Source organism: Neoarius graeffei, chromosome 23 (genome assembly GCF_027579695.1).
Source record: "Neoarius graeffei isolate fNeoGra1 chromosome 23, fNeoGra1.pri, whole genome shotgun sequence".
NCBI lineage: Eukaryota > Metazoa > Chordata > Actinopteri > Siluriformes > Ariidae > Neoarius > Neoarius graeffei.
The window spans coordinates 8,241,805-8,258,185 of NC_083591.1; the positions used below are offsets into that span (position 1 = coordinate 8,241,805).

Sequence of the window (16,381 nt, forward strand, 5' to 3'; positions counted from 1 at the left end):
GGGATTTCACTCAACTGCCTGTGTATTGTCTGATTTATTTGTTCACATTGTTACTGTGATTAGATGTAAAACTTCCTGCTTCAAATGCAACCAATAATGTGACTCTGTGCTAATTTGAATATTTGTTACTGTTCACAGCCGTCACCTCTCCCCCCTACTGGTCTGGTTCTGGTCTTGACTTGGTCTCGCCCTGCCTTGATCTCAACCCCTCAAATTCTTGGTCTCTATAGAGAGCGTGCATGTGACGTCACGAGGTCACGTGATATTTGTTTATCTGCCATCTTGGACGGCAAGGCCGCGCATAGAACTTAGACGAACCCGTTCTAATTATCAAGTGTGTGGGAGTAGATCTTTCGAGAATGGTTATATCTTGTTCAGCATTTGGTTGTACCAATAGACAGGGCCAAAAGGAGGGCCTGTCATTTTATAGATTCCCCGCAGACGAGGAGAGACGTGCAAAATGGGTGTCCGCTGTGCGAAGAGAAAACTGGTACCCCAGTTCTACCAGCCGAATTTGTAGTGAACACTTCATATCAGGTAGGTGTAATCTTCTAATTCAATACTCCTAGTACATCTGTTAAGTTGATTTTCGAATTGAATGATAACTGCATCCTTAGAAACTAGACAGTCTCTAACGTTTAAAATGGCTATGCCTAGCCCTACTACCCTGGCCTAGTCTATGACAATGTTTTATCTTTTTGGCTCATATATGCCTTTGAAAGGCCAATCCATAGTAGGGATGGCGAAAACTAAAAAAAATCTTGACCGACCACCGAGCCTCATTAGCCGGTTAAAGTCGGTTAACCTATGAGTTTAAACAGGGATGCAAACAGCGGATGCCGCCTTTTTCACGGCTGAATCGTGCAGATCCGATTTTTTTTTTGGGGGGGGGGGGGGGGGACGTTGGAGTGTCTGAATAATTTCATCAGAGTAAATTCTGTATTAAAATTACTAAATAAGCAAATGCCGTTACAGTCAGTCCATGAAACAGGAAGTATGAGAAGAAAACAGTAAATCAGAAAGCTGCGCACGTTTTCGCGGAAGCTGCGCAAATGTGCGCAGCTTTCTGATTTACTGTTTTCTTCTCATACTTCCTATGTTTCATGTCCCCCTTGTATGTATGTAAACATACCGGTACATATTTACAACCCTGTCATTATCTGGAACTGAGTTTAGATTTCGAACATTCCTACGATAAAACGTCCTGCATAGTCTCTTTATGATAAACGTCTTAATGCCACTTACCCGTGAGGTTATCAAGTAGACATTCTTCTTCGGAACCTTCCAGAGGTATAGTTGGGATACCCATCCCGCAACAAAATATTTATAATCTTCCAGGCTCTTGTAAGCTTTGAGGGCTTTGCCAGTGTAACACGATTCACGATTAACAAGAAAATTGTAAATGTCGTGGTAGGCCAGATCGGGCAAATCGCCGGCACCGCAGCTCCGAATTTCCCTGAACAAGGATTGCGGCAAGTTGTACGGATCTGCAATCCCCAACCTGGAACACTTTTCCATGTAACGCTGCCTCACGTCACCTTCAAGATGCTGAACAAACTTAGACAAGTTATCACGCGATGTACAGTAGATGGGGTATTTTCCGAATTTTCTTGGGGATTACTCCTTGGATCCATTATGCTCGCGCAAGGTAAACAATCCTGATGCCGTCCAATATGGCAGAGTACACACGTGCGGGTCACGTGACTGCACATCCTCTATACACTTTGGTCTCGGTTTCGGTGGTCTTGACTACAACACTAGTTGTCATCATAACTGGAGAGTTGAAGCCTGGAAAAAGACCAAGTGATGTTTTTCCAATCTTCAGCTGTCCAGTTTCGGTGAGTCTGTGCCCATTCTAGCCTCAGATTCCTGCTCTAGGTTGAAAGGATATGTTCGTAGCCCATCCACCTTGATGTGTTGTGCGTTCTGAGATGCCTTTCAGCTCACTACGTATGTAAAGAGTGGTTAACTGAGTTACCAGTTCCCACAGCCTTCCTATCAGCTCAAACCAGTCTGGCTATTGTCCTCTGATGTTTCTCATCAACAAGATGGAGCAGAAGTGGATTAAAACCTTTTTTTTTTTGGTATTTCGCACCAGTCTGTGTAAATGCTTGAGTAGAGGTGGACAGTAACGAAGTACACTTACTTGAGTACTGTACTTAAGTACACTTTTTGAGTATCTGTACTTTACTTGAGTATTTTTTTTGGAAACTTATGACTTTAACTTCACTACATATGAAAGACAAATATCGTACTTTTCACGCCACTACATTTCTATCAAGGTCCTCATTACTCGTTACTATGAAGCGGCTTTGAAAGTGGATGATTTTTTCTTTTCTTTTCTTTTCTTTTCGTAGGTGACACTGAGACAGCCGATCAGTAATCACTAGGGTCACGTCACGTCCATAGACTGTATAAAATCAAGCTCAATTATTTCTCAGCAGTGTTATTTAACACAATCAGTTGATGGCAGAATGGAAGGAAGCGGCTCTTCTGGGGAATGCATGCACTCATGGCTTTACCTAGAACCCGTGTTTCAGTTTTCTGAAAGGATTAAAGATTCATTTCGTTTGAAATGTTTGCTTTGGGGCGGCACGGTGGTGTAGTGGTTAGCGCTGTCGCCTCACAGCAAGAAGGTCCTGGGTTCGAGCCCCGGGGCTGGCGAGGGCCTTTCTGTGTGGAGTTTGCATGTTCTCCCCGTGTCCGCGTGGGTTTCCTCCGGGTGCTCCGGTTTCCCCCACAGTCCAAAGACATGCAGGTTAGGTTAACTGGTGACTCTAAATTGACCGTAGGTGTGAGTGTGAATGGTTGTCTGTGTCTATGTGTCAGCCCTGTGATGACCTGGCGACTTGTCCAGGGTGTACCCTGCCTTTCGCCCGTAGTCAGCTGGGATAGGCTCCAGCTTGCCTGCGACCCTGTAGAAGGATAAAGCGGCTAGAGATAATGAGATGAGATGAGATGTTTGCTTTGTTTGCTGAAAATGAACCACATCACGGCCTAGAAAAACTCGCCGTCCAACCTGCGGAAGCATATTGAGGTATATAAACGTTTTATTCCAAGAGAAAGCTTGCAACGAAGTTGTCTGTGTTTTTAGAGCTAGCGATAACGTTGCAAACATAGCTATACAGTCTGGTTAGTCAAATGACTTTCTATGGATTTTCCCGCCAAGTTGCCGTAGCCTTGTCCACGGCTAATGCTAACACATAGCTAGTTAACTTGGACACTGTTAGTTAGCATGTAAAAGAAGAGTTGCGCTAAGATGAATAATGTTAACTTATCTGAAGTCCTTTCAGAAATATTCATTCATTCATTCATTCATTCATTATCTCTAGCCGCTTTATCCTTCTACAGGGTCGCAGGCAAGCTGGAGCCTATCCCAGCTGACTATGGGCGAGAGGCGGGGTACACCCTGGACAAGTCGCCAGGTCATCACAGGGCTGACACATAGACACAGACAACCATTCACACTCACACCTACGGTCAATTTAGAGTCCCCAGTTAACCTAACCTGCATGTCTTTGGACTGTGGGGGAAACCGGAGCACCCGGAGGAAACCCACGCGGACACGGGGAGAACATGCAAACTCCGCACAGAAAGGCCCTCGCCGGCCCCGGGGCTCGAACCCAGGACCTTCTTGCTGTGAGGCGACAGCGCTAACCACTACACCACCGTGCCGCCCCCTTTCAGAAATATGTTTTAGCATAATCTTGCCAAATAAACAAAATGTAGAAATCTTTCTTTTCTAGTAGCGTTAGCTACCTAATATGATTTCGAGTTTGAAAAGTGTTTGCTAGCATGTCAGGTGGAGTTTCGCTGGCTAGCTAGCTTAACATTAAACCACCATGATGGCACAGCATGCGTTCATTTTGTGAATTCACATTTCTGTCTTTGGTAATGGCGTTAGGTTTTGTAAGCGTTGTGGCAATAATACAACGATGCGTTGACAGAAAATGTACTTTTAAAAGCAAGTACTTCAGTACTTTAACTTAAATAAAAATTTGACTGGACAACTTTCACTTGTATCAGAGTAACATTTGACCAGCGGGATCTGGACTTTGACTTGAGTAATGAAGTTGGGTACTTTGTCCACCTCTGTGGCGTGTTTGTGAGATCAAGAACCATGCCACTGTCATGCCAAGTCACTGAGATTAAATGTTGAGATCAAACTGGCATGTTTGACTTGAACTTTACCTAAAACTCTTGACTGTATCTGCCTGATTTTATGCATTTCTCTGCTGAAATACGATTGGCTGATTGGATAATTGCATCAATCATGACATTACAGGCGTTTAACAGACACTCTTATCCAGAGCGACGTACAAGTAGATCCTGACACAGCAGCCCAGGGAGCAGTTGGGGGTTAGGTGCCTTGCTCAAGGGCACTTCAGCCATGGATTTTCCTGCTAGTTCAGGGAATTGATTTTTTTTTTCTCTCCGTGCTTCCACGGAAGGCGGTCGCATTTTCTGCTCTCCCTCTCCCTCCTTTTTTTCCCTGCTTGTGCTTCTGTGTCTTGTCTCATCTGCTGTACTTTTTGAAGAGACTCTTCCTGCATTACTTTCTAAACAAAAAAAAAAGCATGGAATTGATAAACTGGTCTCCTAACGAAATTGACACAGTTTTCTCTACGAGTAGTTTGGGTTCGGGGGAACCCGTCTGTCCTGCCGGAACATTTGCGGCTGGTTACACGATGGACACGTGGGAGCGGTAGCGGGTCGTGTGCCTGGCGATTCTTTCTGTGGAGGACATTGAAGATATCTACCTATTCGGAACCATGATTACAGGACTTTTGCTGATTGGATTAGGCATTGCCCTGGTATATCGAGGAAATCAGACAACGGTGACAGCTGTTCAAAGCCCCACAAAGCTGCCCAATATGATTGGAGTGGTGGGCAAAGCTGTTGGCACTCAGACTGTGGACATTCAGAACTTTAACCACAAAATGGTTGTTATCTCGGAGCAGCTTTCAGCTTTGCAAGGAATACGTTTTTCGGAGATCAATTTGAATAGAATGGACAGATATGGACGAGCGGTGTGGATGTGCAAAGACTGCGTCTGGAAAGACCAAACAATTCATATCTTATCGACATTTGGCACCCTGAGACAGCACCGGCCTTGGTTTAGGCTGTTGCTGAGGCAACATTTCCCCCTGAAGGTCACTGCCGGGAGACACTCTCGCCCTCGCATTCCTTCTCTAACTCTCCGCGGTCGCCATTTTTATCCCCAGTGTGACAAGCGGGTGCGTGACCAGCGCCGTCATGGCTGCAGGAGCGGACGGCTGCTTGCTTGCACTGGATTACCTCCTCCCCTCCCCCTCCTTACCCCTGATTCCTCCCGTCAAGTCCCGTGTTTAAAGTGTACTTGTGCTGTTGTGTGCTTATGTGCAAAGGTTTTTTAAATGTTCCCACACTGTACTCCCGACAGGAGCATAGTGGGCGGGTGTTCTTTTTTTCCTTATCTCTCCTCATGTTGTGTTTCCTTTTTATCTTTATCCCCGTCTTCCTGTCCTGTCTACCCTATGTCAATTGTATGTTGTATATGTATGGACAGGTTGACGGCTAATTTCGCTGGTACATGTGACTAGTGACAATAAAGGGCATCATCATCATGAACCGACAACCTTTTGGTAGTTGGTTCCAAAGCTGTTTCTCTAAATCCGTGACCAATCATCAGGTGTGCAGGGTTTTTCGATTTAACATGGAAAACTGTATAAAATTGAACACAACCAATCACTGAGATTCTTCTTACAAACAAAAAAAAAGACAAGAATTTGTTTGCAAATCCACTTTTATTTAAGTTCATTTATATATTTTCATTAGATTTTTTTTCCATAACAGCAAGAATGAAATCAAGCATTAAAAGCCACTTTAAGGTCTTTGTAATGTAGCATTCAGACCCAATAATGACCTGCATTGAAAGATTTGACCTTTCTATAAACTGGGTTGGCAGAAACCTGCCCCTTTGTTAATATTAAATGATTCTGAATCCTTCAATTGTTTATGGCTTAAGACTGTTGTGCCAGTATTGTGATAGCAGGCCATTATAAGTGCATGCTGAAATGTGGCTAAATTACAAAAACCCATATATTTTTTTTTCTTCTTCCTGAAAGCACTAAATAATAAAATTAGCTGAAACAAACTGCAGCTTTAGACAGAATACATTATTAATCACTACAAGCAGAAACAAACCATAAGTTGGAGAATACAACATGTCATCAACTCAAATGTGCACCTGTAACTGATGAAAAAGAACTCACAAGCCCATGGTAATCCAGGCTCGAGTCGCGAACGAGCAGGAAATGCGTAAGCACAGTCAACTTTGGTAACACAGAATCCATTTGGCAACTCAACATGGACGCGAAACATTTCCTAACTTAACACCACACCCATGGTACCCATACTTCAGAGTGCCAAAGAATTTCGGTTGTCGATCCATCATCTACTTAAAATACGACGTATGAAAAGAAAGATCTTACTTATAGCTATGATGTACAGTTGTTATTACTCCAGAAGAGCTAAGACCTTGATGAGGAAATGCTCTCGAGGAATCCATTTATTTTTTTTGTTAACCACTTTTGTTTTTTTTTGTCCTTTTTTTTAGTCCAGTACATTAATATTACAAAGTATACTGTAAATAAGTTGTATAACATGGTTGTTTATTCAGTATTACTCAGTGAAGTTTTCTTGTGGTATATGTTACGTCCTTTAACATGCAATCATCAGAAAAGAAACGAGAAATTCTGGGTCGGATCTATTTCATTATGAGGTTAGGCCAGTGATTCCCAATCCTGGTCCCAATTTCTGCTCCTGAGCTGCATGTTTTAGTGTTCTCGCTGCTCTGACACACCCGATCCAATGAATCAGCTAATAATAAATACACCCCTCCTGAGTCAACGTGGGTGTGTGAGAGGAAGACAAACACTAGAATGTGCTTCAGGATCAGGATCAGGGTTGCGGAACCACCAGGTTGAGGCCACATGACTTTTCATATCGGGCCTTTGCTCTGGAGGACGAGGGTCACCTCCAACCTGAACGCTTCCTGGCAAGCTACAAGCCGCTGACAAAAAAAAGCAAAGCGACGTTTTATTTTTTTTTGCCCTTTTCAGAATTCTGTGTCACTTTTTTGCGAGCAGCCTGACTTTCTGTATGTGTGTGTGTGTTTTTTTTTAATATCATTAACAAAATCCTCATATTTATAGACATTTTTTATTCAAAATAAGATCTCAATATTATACACGATTCTTTCTTTTTTGACTATGTACAGAAGTGCAAAAAAAGTCGACTTTTGTCCCCTTCATCCCCGACTCTACCTGTGTGGCGTCACCTGAAAAGGGTTCTCCTTCCCTCCCCCCGGTTTAACACACACCGTCCTGACCTCACGTCCATCCAATCTGCCCCATCACCATCACGTATGCAGCTTTTTTCCTTTTACAAGGCCTTACGTCTAGGGAGATTGGAAATACTCGAACGATAGTTGCTATTTTTTTTTAAATGAATACAGTAGAAAACAACCTTTAACATCTAAGAACTATACTCATCTTTTTTTTTTCTCTCTTTCTAATTAGAACGACTAATTACAAACCAGAAGATCATTAAAATATTATTCCAATATCAGCCATGGTTGATGCCACAGCAGCTATGTCTCTTGGCAACTATTTCCTCGTCATAAGATATTTACTCATATAAAAGATGTTTGTTCGAAGATTTCAAACAAAACAAAAATGACCTTTCACTAAAAATAAAAATCGTTTCGCTTTTCAACAATATGCTAATATTCAATACTCAAATTCAATAATCAGCACTACATAACTTTAAAACTGAGTATAGTGTGAAGAACGCCAAACAAACAAACAAACAAACAAACAAACAAACAAACAAAAAAATATAACACATTATTTATAATAGTTCACACTCTAAAAAAGTTAAATCTTACTCGACAAAATGGAATACTTAAACAGTATCCGAACTTAGTTACGCGACAGAATATTTCTTTCTTTTTTTTTTTTCCCTCTGGACAAATATGAGACAGACGAAACAACGTGACCAAAAACGGAAAACAAAAATTGCGGGGAAAATCTGAAAGAAAAACATAGCCGTAACTACAAAACAAAACAAAACAAAACAAAAAACCACATGGGAATATGAGCATCGACATGCCTGAATGGTGGACTAAGGCATTTAATATTGAATCATACAATCATTAAAATCCTGCCCTCGGATGTAGCGATGCGCTGATGCTCATCAGTACGCCCACGCTGTGTAGTGGGTCGTATTTTTTAGATTTATTTTTTACCCAGCAGCCCTTTCTGTAGCATCTCTGACCTCAGGCCTCATCGCTCTCCCACACAGGGCTGAGAAGGAAGTAAATTGAAAAAGTAAAATAAAAAATAAATAAATAAAAATACACCCACATCCTCTGATCAAGCTTGAAAAATAAAACAGTGGACCTTACATAAGAAATAGAAAGAACCTCCATTAATACTCAAAAGTCAAAGAGTCCCGTATACGTTTTTCGTACGTACGTTGGGAAGTGCCTGTTAGAGAGCACACTCTGTCTAGGCCGTCGGCATGGTGAGGTAGGGTTGCCAGTTCCTTTCCTCACCGCCTTTAACTTCCCCAGTGTTTCCACCAGGTCCCCATTCACTGCTGGGTGGACAGGAGGCGAGCCCCAGATCACCGTCCAAGGCGAGGCGAGGCTTGAACCGGGGACCGTTCGCTTAGTGGTCTAGCGCTCTAACCACTTGGCCACTTCGCCTCCCATTAATACTAATTTTCTCTTATTTTCATTTCCCACGTTCACACTTAATTCGACACTCAATGACAATTAAAAAGAAGGTAATTTCTTGCTATTAAGGAAAACAAAACAAAACAAAACAAAACAAACCCTGCCCACCAGGAACGTATGAATGGAGTCCTTGTTAGTTTTGAGTGTTTCTGGTCTAAACGACCTAAAATAATCAATTTAAATTTAAAAAAAAAAATGGCAAATGAGAACGTAAATAAAGCTAGCGTAAAACGTTTGAATTTTCGACACATTTTTGGCGATTGCGTGGTTTTTTTTTTAAATATTTGGGCAAGTAAGAAATGAAAATAAAACAAAATACTGAAGATTTGGAAATAAAACAGAAAACCAGACAACACATTCGAGACTTAAAGGCAATAATATTAATAATAATAATTATAATTATAATAATACAAACATGTAACACTCCTATAATAAGTCTATAGTATCTTTTTTCTTTTCTTTTTTTTTTTTTTTGGATGCAAGTACTGTCTATGGCACTTGATGTGGAGTCCGCAACATGAAGATCGACACTTCAATGTGCTTCGAAAAAAGGAACACTGCTGTGTTAAAGAGCTTGGACATTCAGTTGTCATTTTTGCGTGTGTGTGTATACGTGTGTGTGTGTGTGTGTGTGTGTGTCCTCCGTCCCTCCTTCCTGCACCTTTTTTTTTTTTTTTTTTTACAATCAAGTCCTATAAAAGATCTGCTGACAAATGGAACACTGCATGCACGATATCTAGTCTGACACGATATTCTTTTGCAAGTTCCGTTGACGTTATTTTCACTGAAAGTTCTCAAGGTGCACCGTAGTTTGTAAACCATAAAAAGAAAGAAACAGACAAACGAAAAATATCTAAACGCCCCTCCCCGCTGTCCCAAAACCAAAACAAAACCAAGAATTTGTACCAAAAGACGTAACAGGAGGCACCACCGTGCGTTTCTCGTCGTCGTAATGGTTCAGACATGCTTTGTACCATTCGTAGACGGAAAAAGGCAGACGGTGATGCTTTCACCCAGCTACCAAAAAAAAAAAAAATTATCAAAAGAGTTTTTTTTTTGTTGTTTGTTCATTTTCAACTATATCAAATCCTTAACAGTGTTAGCATGCGCGTTTCCGTCATTCCAGGGAATGGTGACATGATTTTTTTCTTATCTTCTGGTTGGTGGTTAAAGGTGTAAAGGGTGGATCCTAAAATTCGGACGGCACACAAGCACACTTGGAAGTGATCTGAAAGAAAATGAACAGAAAAATAATAGCAATAATAATAATAAGAATAAGAATAATGTGACTTAAGTGACTTTGAGAAATCGACGTGACTTCGATTTTCATCCACGTGTACAAACTTACTGTTTGAAGTCCTACATCTGGGTCACGTATTTGTGGCTAGTCAGATGATCTGCAGATATTACTGGAATCTAAAAGTGAGGGAGAAAATAGGAGAAAAAAACAACAAAACAAGATCAATTTGCAATAAATATCCATTTCTATGCCACAGCGATTCATGGTTAAGTTTAGGATTTGAATATCACGCCAGAAAACTCAGAGTTAAGTGAAATTTCTTGTTTTTTTTTCCCCGAGCTTATGATATTCGGAAGGTTCATCGGCTCAAGACCGCATATTAAAGCACATGCAAACGTTTTAAATAAAACACTATTGAACAGGGCTGGGTTTCCCAAAAGCCTCTTAAAGGAGAACTGAAGTCATTTTTAAACTTGCTTTATTTCTTAATTAACGTGTTATTCAGTTACGTTTTCGGTTTTAGTAACCTTATATCGTGACTCGTATTGGCGACTAATCGCAATTAAGTATTATACTTATCGGCCTATTCGGTTTTTAGCCGTGTTGAATTTAGTTCGTTTGGTCCACGGCAGGCGTCGCTTATCCGCGCGATCTTCACGAGACTTCGAAACGTGAAGCATCAGCCAGGTGTCAGTGCTGCCATTTTGAAAACTGTTTTCCAAACGAAGTATTGCACAAAAATGAGTTTAAATGCCGATTACTGCCTACTTTTTTCAAACTTTCCTGATTGCTATCAAAACAAACAAAACTTCCGGCTTGATCACATCAGCGTTCGAAAGAGGGCGTGCGCGTCTTTTGACGACGTCGGCAGATGTCGGTCGCTTTGATTTCCGTGGTACGTTTTACTTCCGTCCTACGATGTCTCGCACAGGTCTCGACGAATCTCGTTCACGGCCGTCGCTTTGACATACGGACTGATATATTACAGAGCATATTTCAAACACTCATAACTTGCTATAGCAGCGACAAAATAGCGATCAAAAATGCATTCTGATATTTAATAAAATGAGATATATAGAATTTTGAGGATAAAAAATTTGCCTTCAGTTCTTCTTTAACGCTAAGAGCATCTTAACTAGGAGAGAGAGTGTTCATTGTGCTGCTCGCTCTACCATTTAACGATGATCTTTGTGCTATGATGCTTTTAGGAAACTTGGCGAAGGCTTGTTAAGCTTCTTCTGAATGTCCTGATTAACCTAGTATACTTTTTTTTGTTTGTTTTCAATTATCCGAAAGCCAACTTTAATATTTCTCTTTATGTGGTTATTATATAAGGAATAAAACACTTCAGGGCATGCTATTCTCAGAAAATGATCAATGACAGGGTTGTGTAATGCAACCTGACACACCCTGGTGATGATTTGTTTCCTATAACAGCACGTCCTGAAGCGCTATATACAATATTTCTATTTATTACATCGTGCCACATCATACTTTTTATCCATTTGTAGTTGCATTTAATGTTGTAGAACATTCACGGAACAAGTAAATATTTAAATTAAAAAAATATCTTACAGAAATTTGAATGTTTTTCCATTTTTCTCTGTTCAATTATGTTTTTTTTGAGTCGTTATGTGAATTATTGTAAGAGGAGCATCTGCCATATGAGTCTGTGTAGATGAGCTGTGAGAGAAAATAAATCAGTTGCTTTTTGACCAATCAGAATTGAAAAGTCACAGGTTTTTTTTTCCTAATTTAAAATTTAAACAGTAAATTAATATCTTAAAAATCTAATATACCAGGTTCGATATACATAACATTAGTGAATGCTAATTATAACAGTCGTTTACGTCGAGAAAGAATCAGACATACGTGAAAGTAGTAAAACGTCTAGGCTTAATAATCTGATGTTTGTTTTTATGATAAACTCATAACGAGAAATAGAAATGAGATTCATTTGTCCTTGCGAAGAATTTTATCTATAAATACAGTATTGTGCAAAAGAAATGCTGTCGACCAAAAATGGCTTAAAAGTAATACAGTGAAATGTTTCAATATTAAAAAAAAAAGACGATAAACAGTAATAAGTAAGCCATAATAAATGAAACAAAGTCGATATTCGGTGTGATACGACGCTTTGCTTTTGGAAAAAAAAAAGTACTCTCAGGTCCAACGAGTGCAGTTTTATAATTAAATGAGCTGTAGGTTTTACTGAGCGTCACACTCGCTTCTTAATTTTGCCCCCAAAACCCAGAAGCCTTCGTTACGTTTTCTTTTTTAATCTGAAAAGTGCTCTCTTATGTAATATGCTGCTCAGATATACTACAAACATTTTTTTTTCCTGTAACATTTAATTTTGTGCTGGAAAAAAAAAGTTTGGAACTCGAAAATGTTTTGTTAATGTTGTGACTTGATAACGTCGAAGTCAGTATGGGGGGGAATATATATATAGGGCGCCAATACTTTTGCACAGGACTGTGTATATATATGTGTTTAAAATTAGCGACGGTGAATGCGAACGTGTTTCCTCCGAGACACGTGAAGCCAATAAGTGCTGCTCATGCACTTATTGATGATAAGTTGCACGTGTAACACATTCGGAGGAAAGCGCTATCTGCCCTCTTCTACATACATGAACTCAGAGCAGGTAGAGAGATCGGAGGCGTTTTTTTTTTTTGAAATAAGAAATCGGACATTCTGACGACGATATCCTCTGAATGTGAGTGAACAGGAAACAGATGTGACATGGAAGAGGGTGAGTAAACAGAGCATGAGACGTGTTTTGCGGTTAATGATTGCGTTTGCATGCAGGTTAATAGGACGGCGGTCAGTATGATGATATGATGATATGATGCAGGCGGTCACATCCATCATCATCATCACTCTCTCTCTCTCTCTCTCTCTCTCTCTCTCTCTCTCATACACACACACACACACACACACACACACACACACACACACACACACACACACACGCACACATATAGACAAAATGCACACAGCATGAAGACACTAGAGCACTCATGAGAGGCAGAGGGAAAAGCGGTAAAGGAGCAAACCTGATTGGCTGTGGCTGTTGCGAAGGGAACACTTGTGGCGGATGTGGTGGCTGCTGACACAGTGGCTGCCGAAGCACCGTGCATCATGGGAACTTTTTGGAAGGAAAACCAAATAACCAAAAATGAACAGCGGGATAGGGCAGATGTGACATCCATTTGATTACTGTCAGTGAAGGTTGGTGAGCATGGTTCGAGGTGGGGATTACGCAAAAAAAAAAAAGTCAAAGCCATGCCATAAGTGAGGTCAAAGGACACATTAGTGAGGGTGTCATGCCGCCATTGCAAGGAAGCAACACTTCACTCAAGGATGAAGCCATGAAATGGAACATACACGTATCATTTCTACAGAATTGATTCAATTACGCAACACTTTATTGTTTCATGACGTCTGTCAACTTTCACCTAACCTCGTTTCCAGCTTTATAAAAAGGACACAAAGGACAAGGGAAACGTTCTAAAAACTCCCGAGCGCCTGTCTTTTATTCCTCTTACTAAAATGTCAGGTAAATGTCATGACTCGGGAGTTAATTAGCATCACATTAACACAGCGATATGACATCTCGCCCCTCTGATGCACAATCTGTCACTAAATGGAGTGAGTGTGTGGGAACTGGGGTGGGGGGGGGAAGAGGCTTGAAGATAATCAAGTAAGAAAGCCGGCACCTACCAACGCTCGCTGCGGGTGTCATGCACAATATTGAGCCTGCCCATCATGCATTGCAGCAGGAAGTGAAGTGGAAAGTCAGGAGGAGGGAAGGGGAGGAGAATCAACACAACCCATCACGCGTGCCATTAGAACAGAAACAAACAAACAAACAAACAAACAAACAAACAAACAAACAAACAAAAAAACAGATAAGGAGAATAATGTTACAGGAACAGGAGAATAAAACTTCACAACTCGTTGAAACGTCATAAAGGATAATCAATGATTGTTATCATGAGGGGATCATTTCATTCCATTATGACAAAATATATTAGTAATATCAGACAGAAAGAGCTACAAGTGAGCCTCTTTTTAAAATATTTAAATATTAAACAAGAAATAATGTCAAAATTCATATCAGCATATGATCACGTAGCTTCAAAATGTCACTTTTTTTGCGTTTGGAACGCCAAACAAACTCACATATAGCTCCTTTAATGCATCGTCACATTGTATTCACATGATGTGGGCACAACAGTGTAAAACTATCCACAGCATGAAGCAAAAATGGTGATTTGCAGAAAGCCACACATTCAACATGACATCTAAAAAAATGTACGAACATGGACTCAAGGGAAAAGGAAAACAGTCTGAAGTCAGATGGGAATAAAAACGAAAGAAGTGAAGGCGAGTTTGGCTGATTTAAAAATAAATAAAAAATAAAATTATATATACTGTATATATACAGTGGTGCTTGAAAATTTGTGAACCCTTTAGAATTTTCTATATTTCTGCATAAATATGACCTAAAACATCATCAGATTTTCACACAAGTCCTAAAAGTAGATAAAGAGAACCCAGTTAAACAAATGAGACAAAAATATTATACTTGGTCATTTATTTATTGAGGAAAATGATCAAATATTACAGATCTGTGAGTGGCAAAAGTATGTGAACCTCTAGGATTAGCAGTTAATTTGAAGGTGAAATTAGAGTCAGGTGTTTTCAATCAATGGGATGACAATCAGGTGTGAGTGGGCACCCTGTTTTATTTAAAGAACAGGGATCTATCAAAGTCTGATCTTCACAACACATGTTTGTGGAAGTGTATCATGGCACGAACAAAGGAGATTTCTGAGGACCTCAGAAAAAGTGCTGTTGATGCTCATCAGGCTGGAAAAGGTTACAAAACCATCTCTAAAGAGTTTGGACTCCACCAATCCACAGTCAGACAGATTGTGTACAAATGGAGGAAACTCAAGACCATTGTTACCCTCCCCAGGAGTGGTCGACCAACAAAGATCACTCCAAGAGCAAGGCGTGTAATAGTCGGCGAGGTCACAAAGGACCCCAGGGTAACTTCTAAGCAACTGAAGGCCTCTCTCACATTGGCTAATGTTAATGTTCATGAGGCCACCATCAGGAAAACACTGAACAACAATGGTGTGCATGGCAGGGTTGCAAAGAGAAAGCCACTGCTCTCCAAAAAGAACATTGCTACTCGTCTGCAGTTTGCCAAAGATCACGTGGACAAGCCAGAAGGCTATTGGAAAAATGTTTTGTGTATGGATGAGACCAAAACAGAACTTTTTGGCTTAAATGAGAAGCATGATGCTTGGAGAAAGGAAAACACTGCATTCCAGCATAAGAACCTTATCCCATCTGTGAAATATGGCGCTGGTAGTATCATGGTTTGGGCCTGTTTTGCTGCATCTGGGCCAGGACAGCTTGCCATCACTGATGGAACAATGAATTCTAAATTATACCAGTGAATTCTAAAGGAAAATGTCAGGACATCTGTCCATGAACTGAATCTCAAGAGAAGGTGGGTTATGCAGCAAGACAATGACCCTAAGCACACAAGTTGTTCTACCAAAGAATGGTTAAAGAAGAATAAAGTTAATGTTTTGGAACGGCCAAGTCAAAGTCCTGACCTTAATCCAATCGAAATGTTGTGGAAGGACCTGAAGTGAGCAGTTCATGTGAGGAAACCCATCAACATCCCAGAGTTGAAGCTGTTCTGTACGGAGGAATGGGCTAAAATTCCTCCAAGCCGGTGTGCAGGACTGATCAACAGTTACCGCAAACGTTTAGTTGCAGTTATTGCTGCACAAGGGGGTCACACCAGATACTGAAAGCAAAGGTTCACATACTTTTGCCACTCACAGATATGTAATATTGGCTCATTTTCCTCAATAAATAAATGACCAAATATAATATTTTTGTGTCATTTGTTTAACTGGGTTCTCTTTATCTACTTTTAGGACTTGTGTGAAAATCTGATGGTGTTTTAGGTCATATTTATGCAGAAATATAGAAAATTCTAAAAGGTTCACAAACTTTCAAGCACCACTGTGTACACACACACACACACACACACACACACACACACAGTATACATACAGTGCCTTGCAAAAGTATTCATCCCCCTTGGTGTTTGTCCTGTTTTGTCGCATTACAAGCTGGAATTAAAATGGATTTTTGGAGGGTTAGGACCATTTGATTTACACAACATGCCTACCGCTTTAAAGGTGCACGTTGTTTTTTTTATTGTGACACAAACAATAATTAAAATGAAAAAACAGAAATCTGGAGTGTGCATAGGTATTCACCCCCCCAAAGTCAACACTTTATAGAGCCACCTTTAGCTCCAA

At 40.5% G+C, this 16,381-nt stretch overlaps 1 protein-coding gene across 8 annotated transcripts in view; it reads right to left on the minus strand.

Moving 5' to 3' along the window:
- Positions 1–5,767: 5,767 nt before the first annotated feature.
- Positions 5,768–16,381, minus strand: part of LOC132871503 (muscleblind-like protein 1) — a 298,894-nt gene continuing 288,280 nt past the window's right edge. For 5 of the 8 annotated variants that reach the window (XM_060905710.1, XM_060905703.1, XM_060905704.1 and 2 more), the window contains 4 exons: positions 13,749–13,784; positions 13,082–13,173; positions 10,131–10,198; positions 5,768–10,010 (listed from right to left, as the gene is read on the minus strand). In XM_060905710.1, coding sequence (XP_060761693.1) covers positions 10,142–10,198; positions 13,082–13,173; positions 13,749–13,784 — 185 coding nt within the window. In that variant the 3' untranslated portion in view covers positions 5,768–10,010; positions 10,131–10,141. The remainder of the gene's footprint in view (positions 10,011–10,130; positions 10,199–13,081; positions 13,174–13,748; positions 13,785–16,381) is intronic. The other 3 variants (XM_060905705.1, XM_060905708.1, XM_060905709.1) reach the window with 3 other exon arrangements.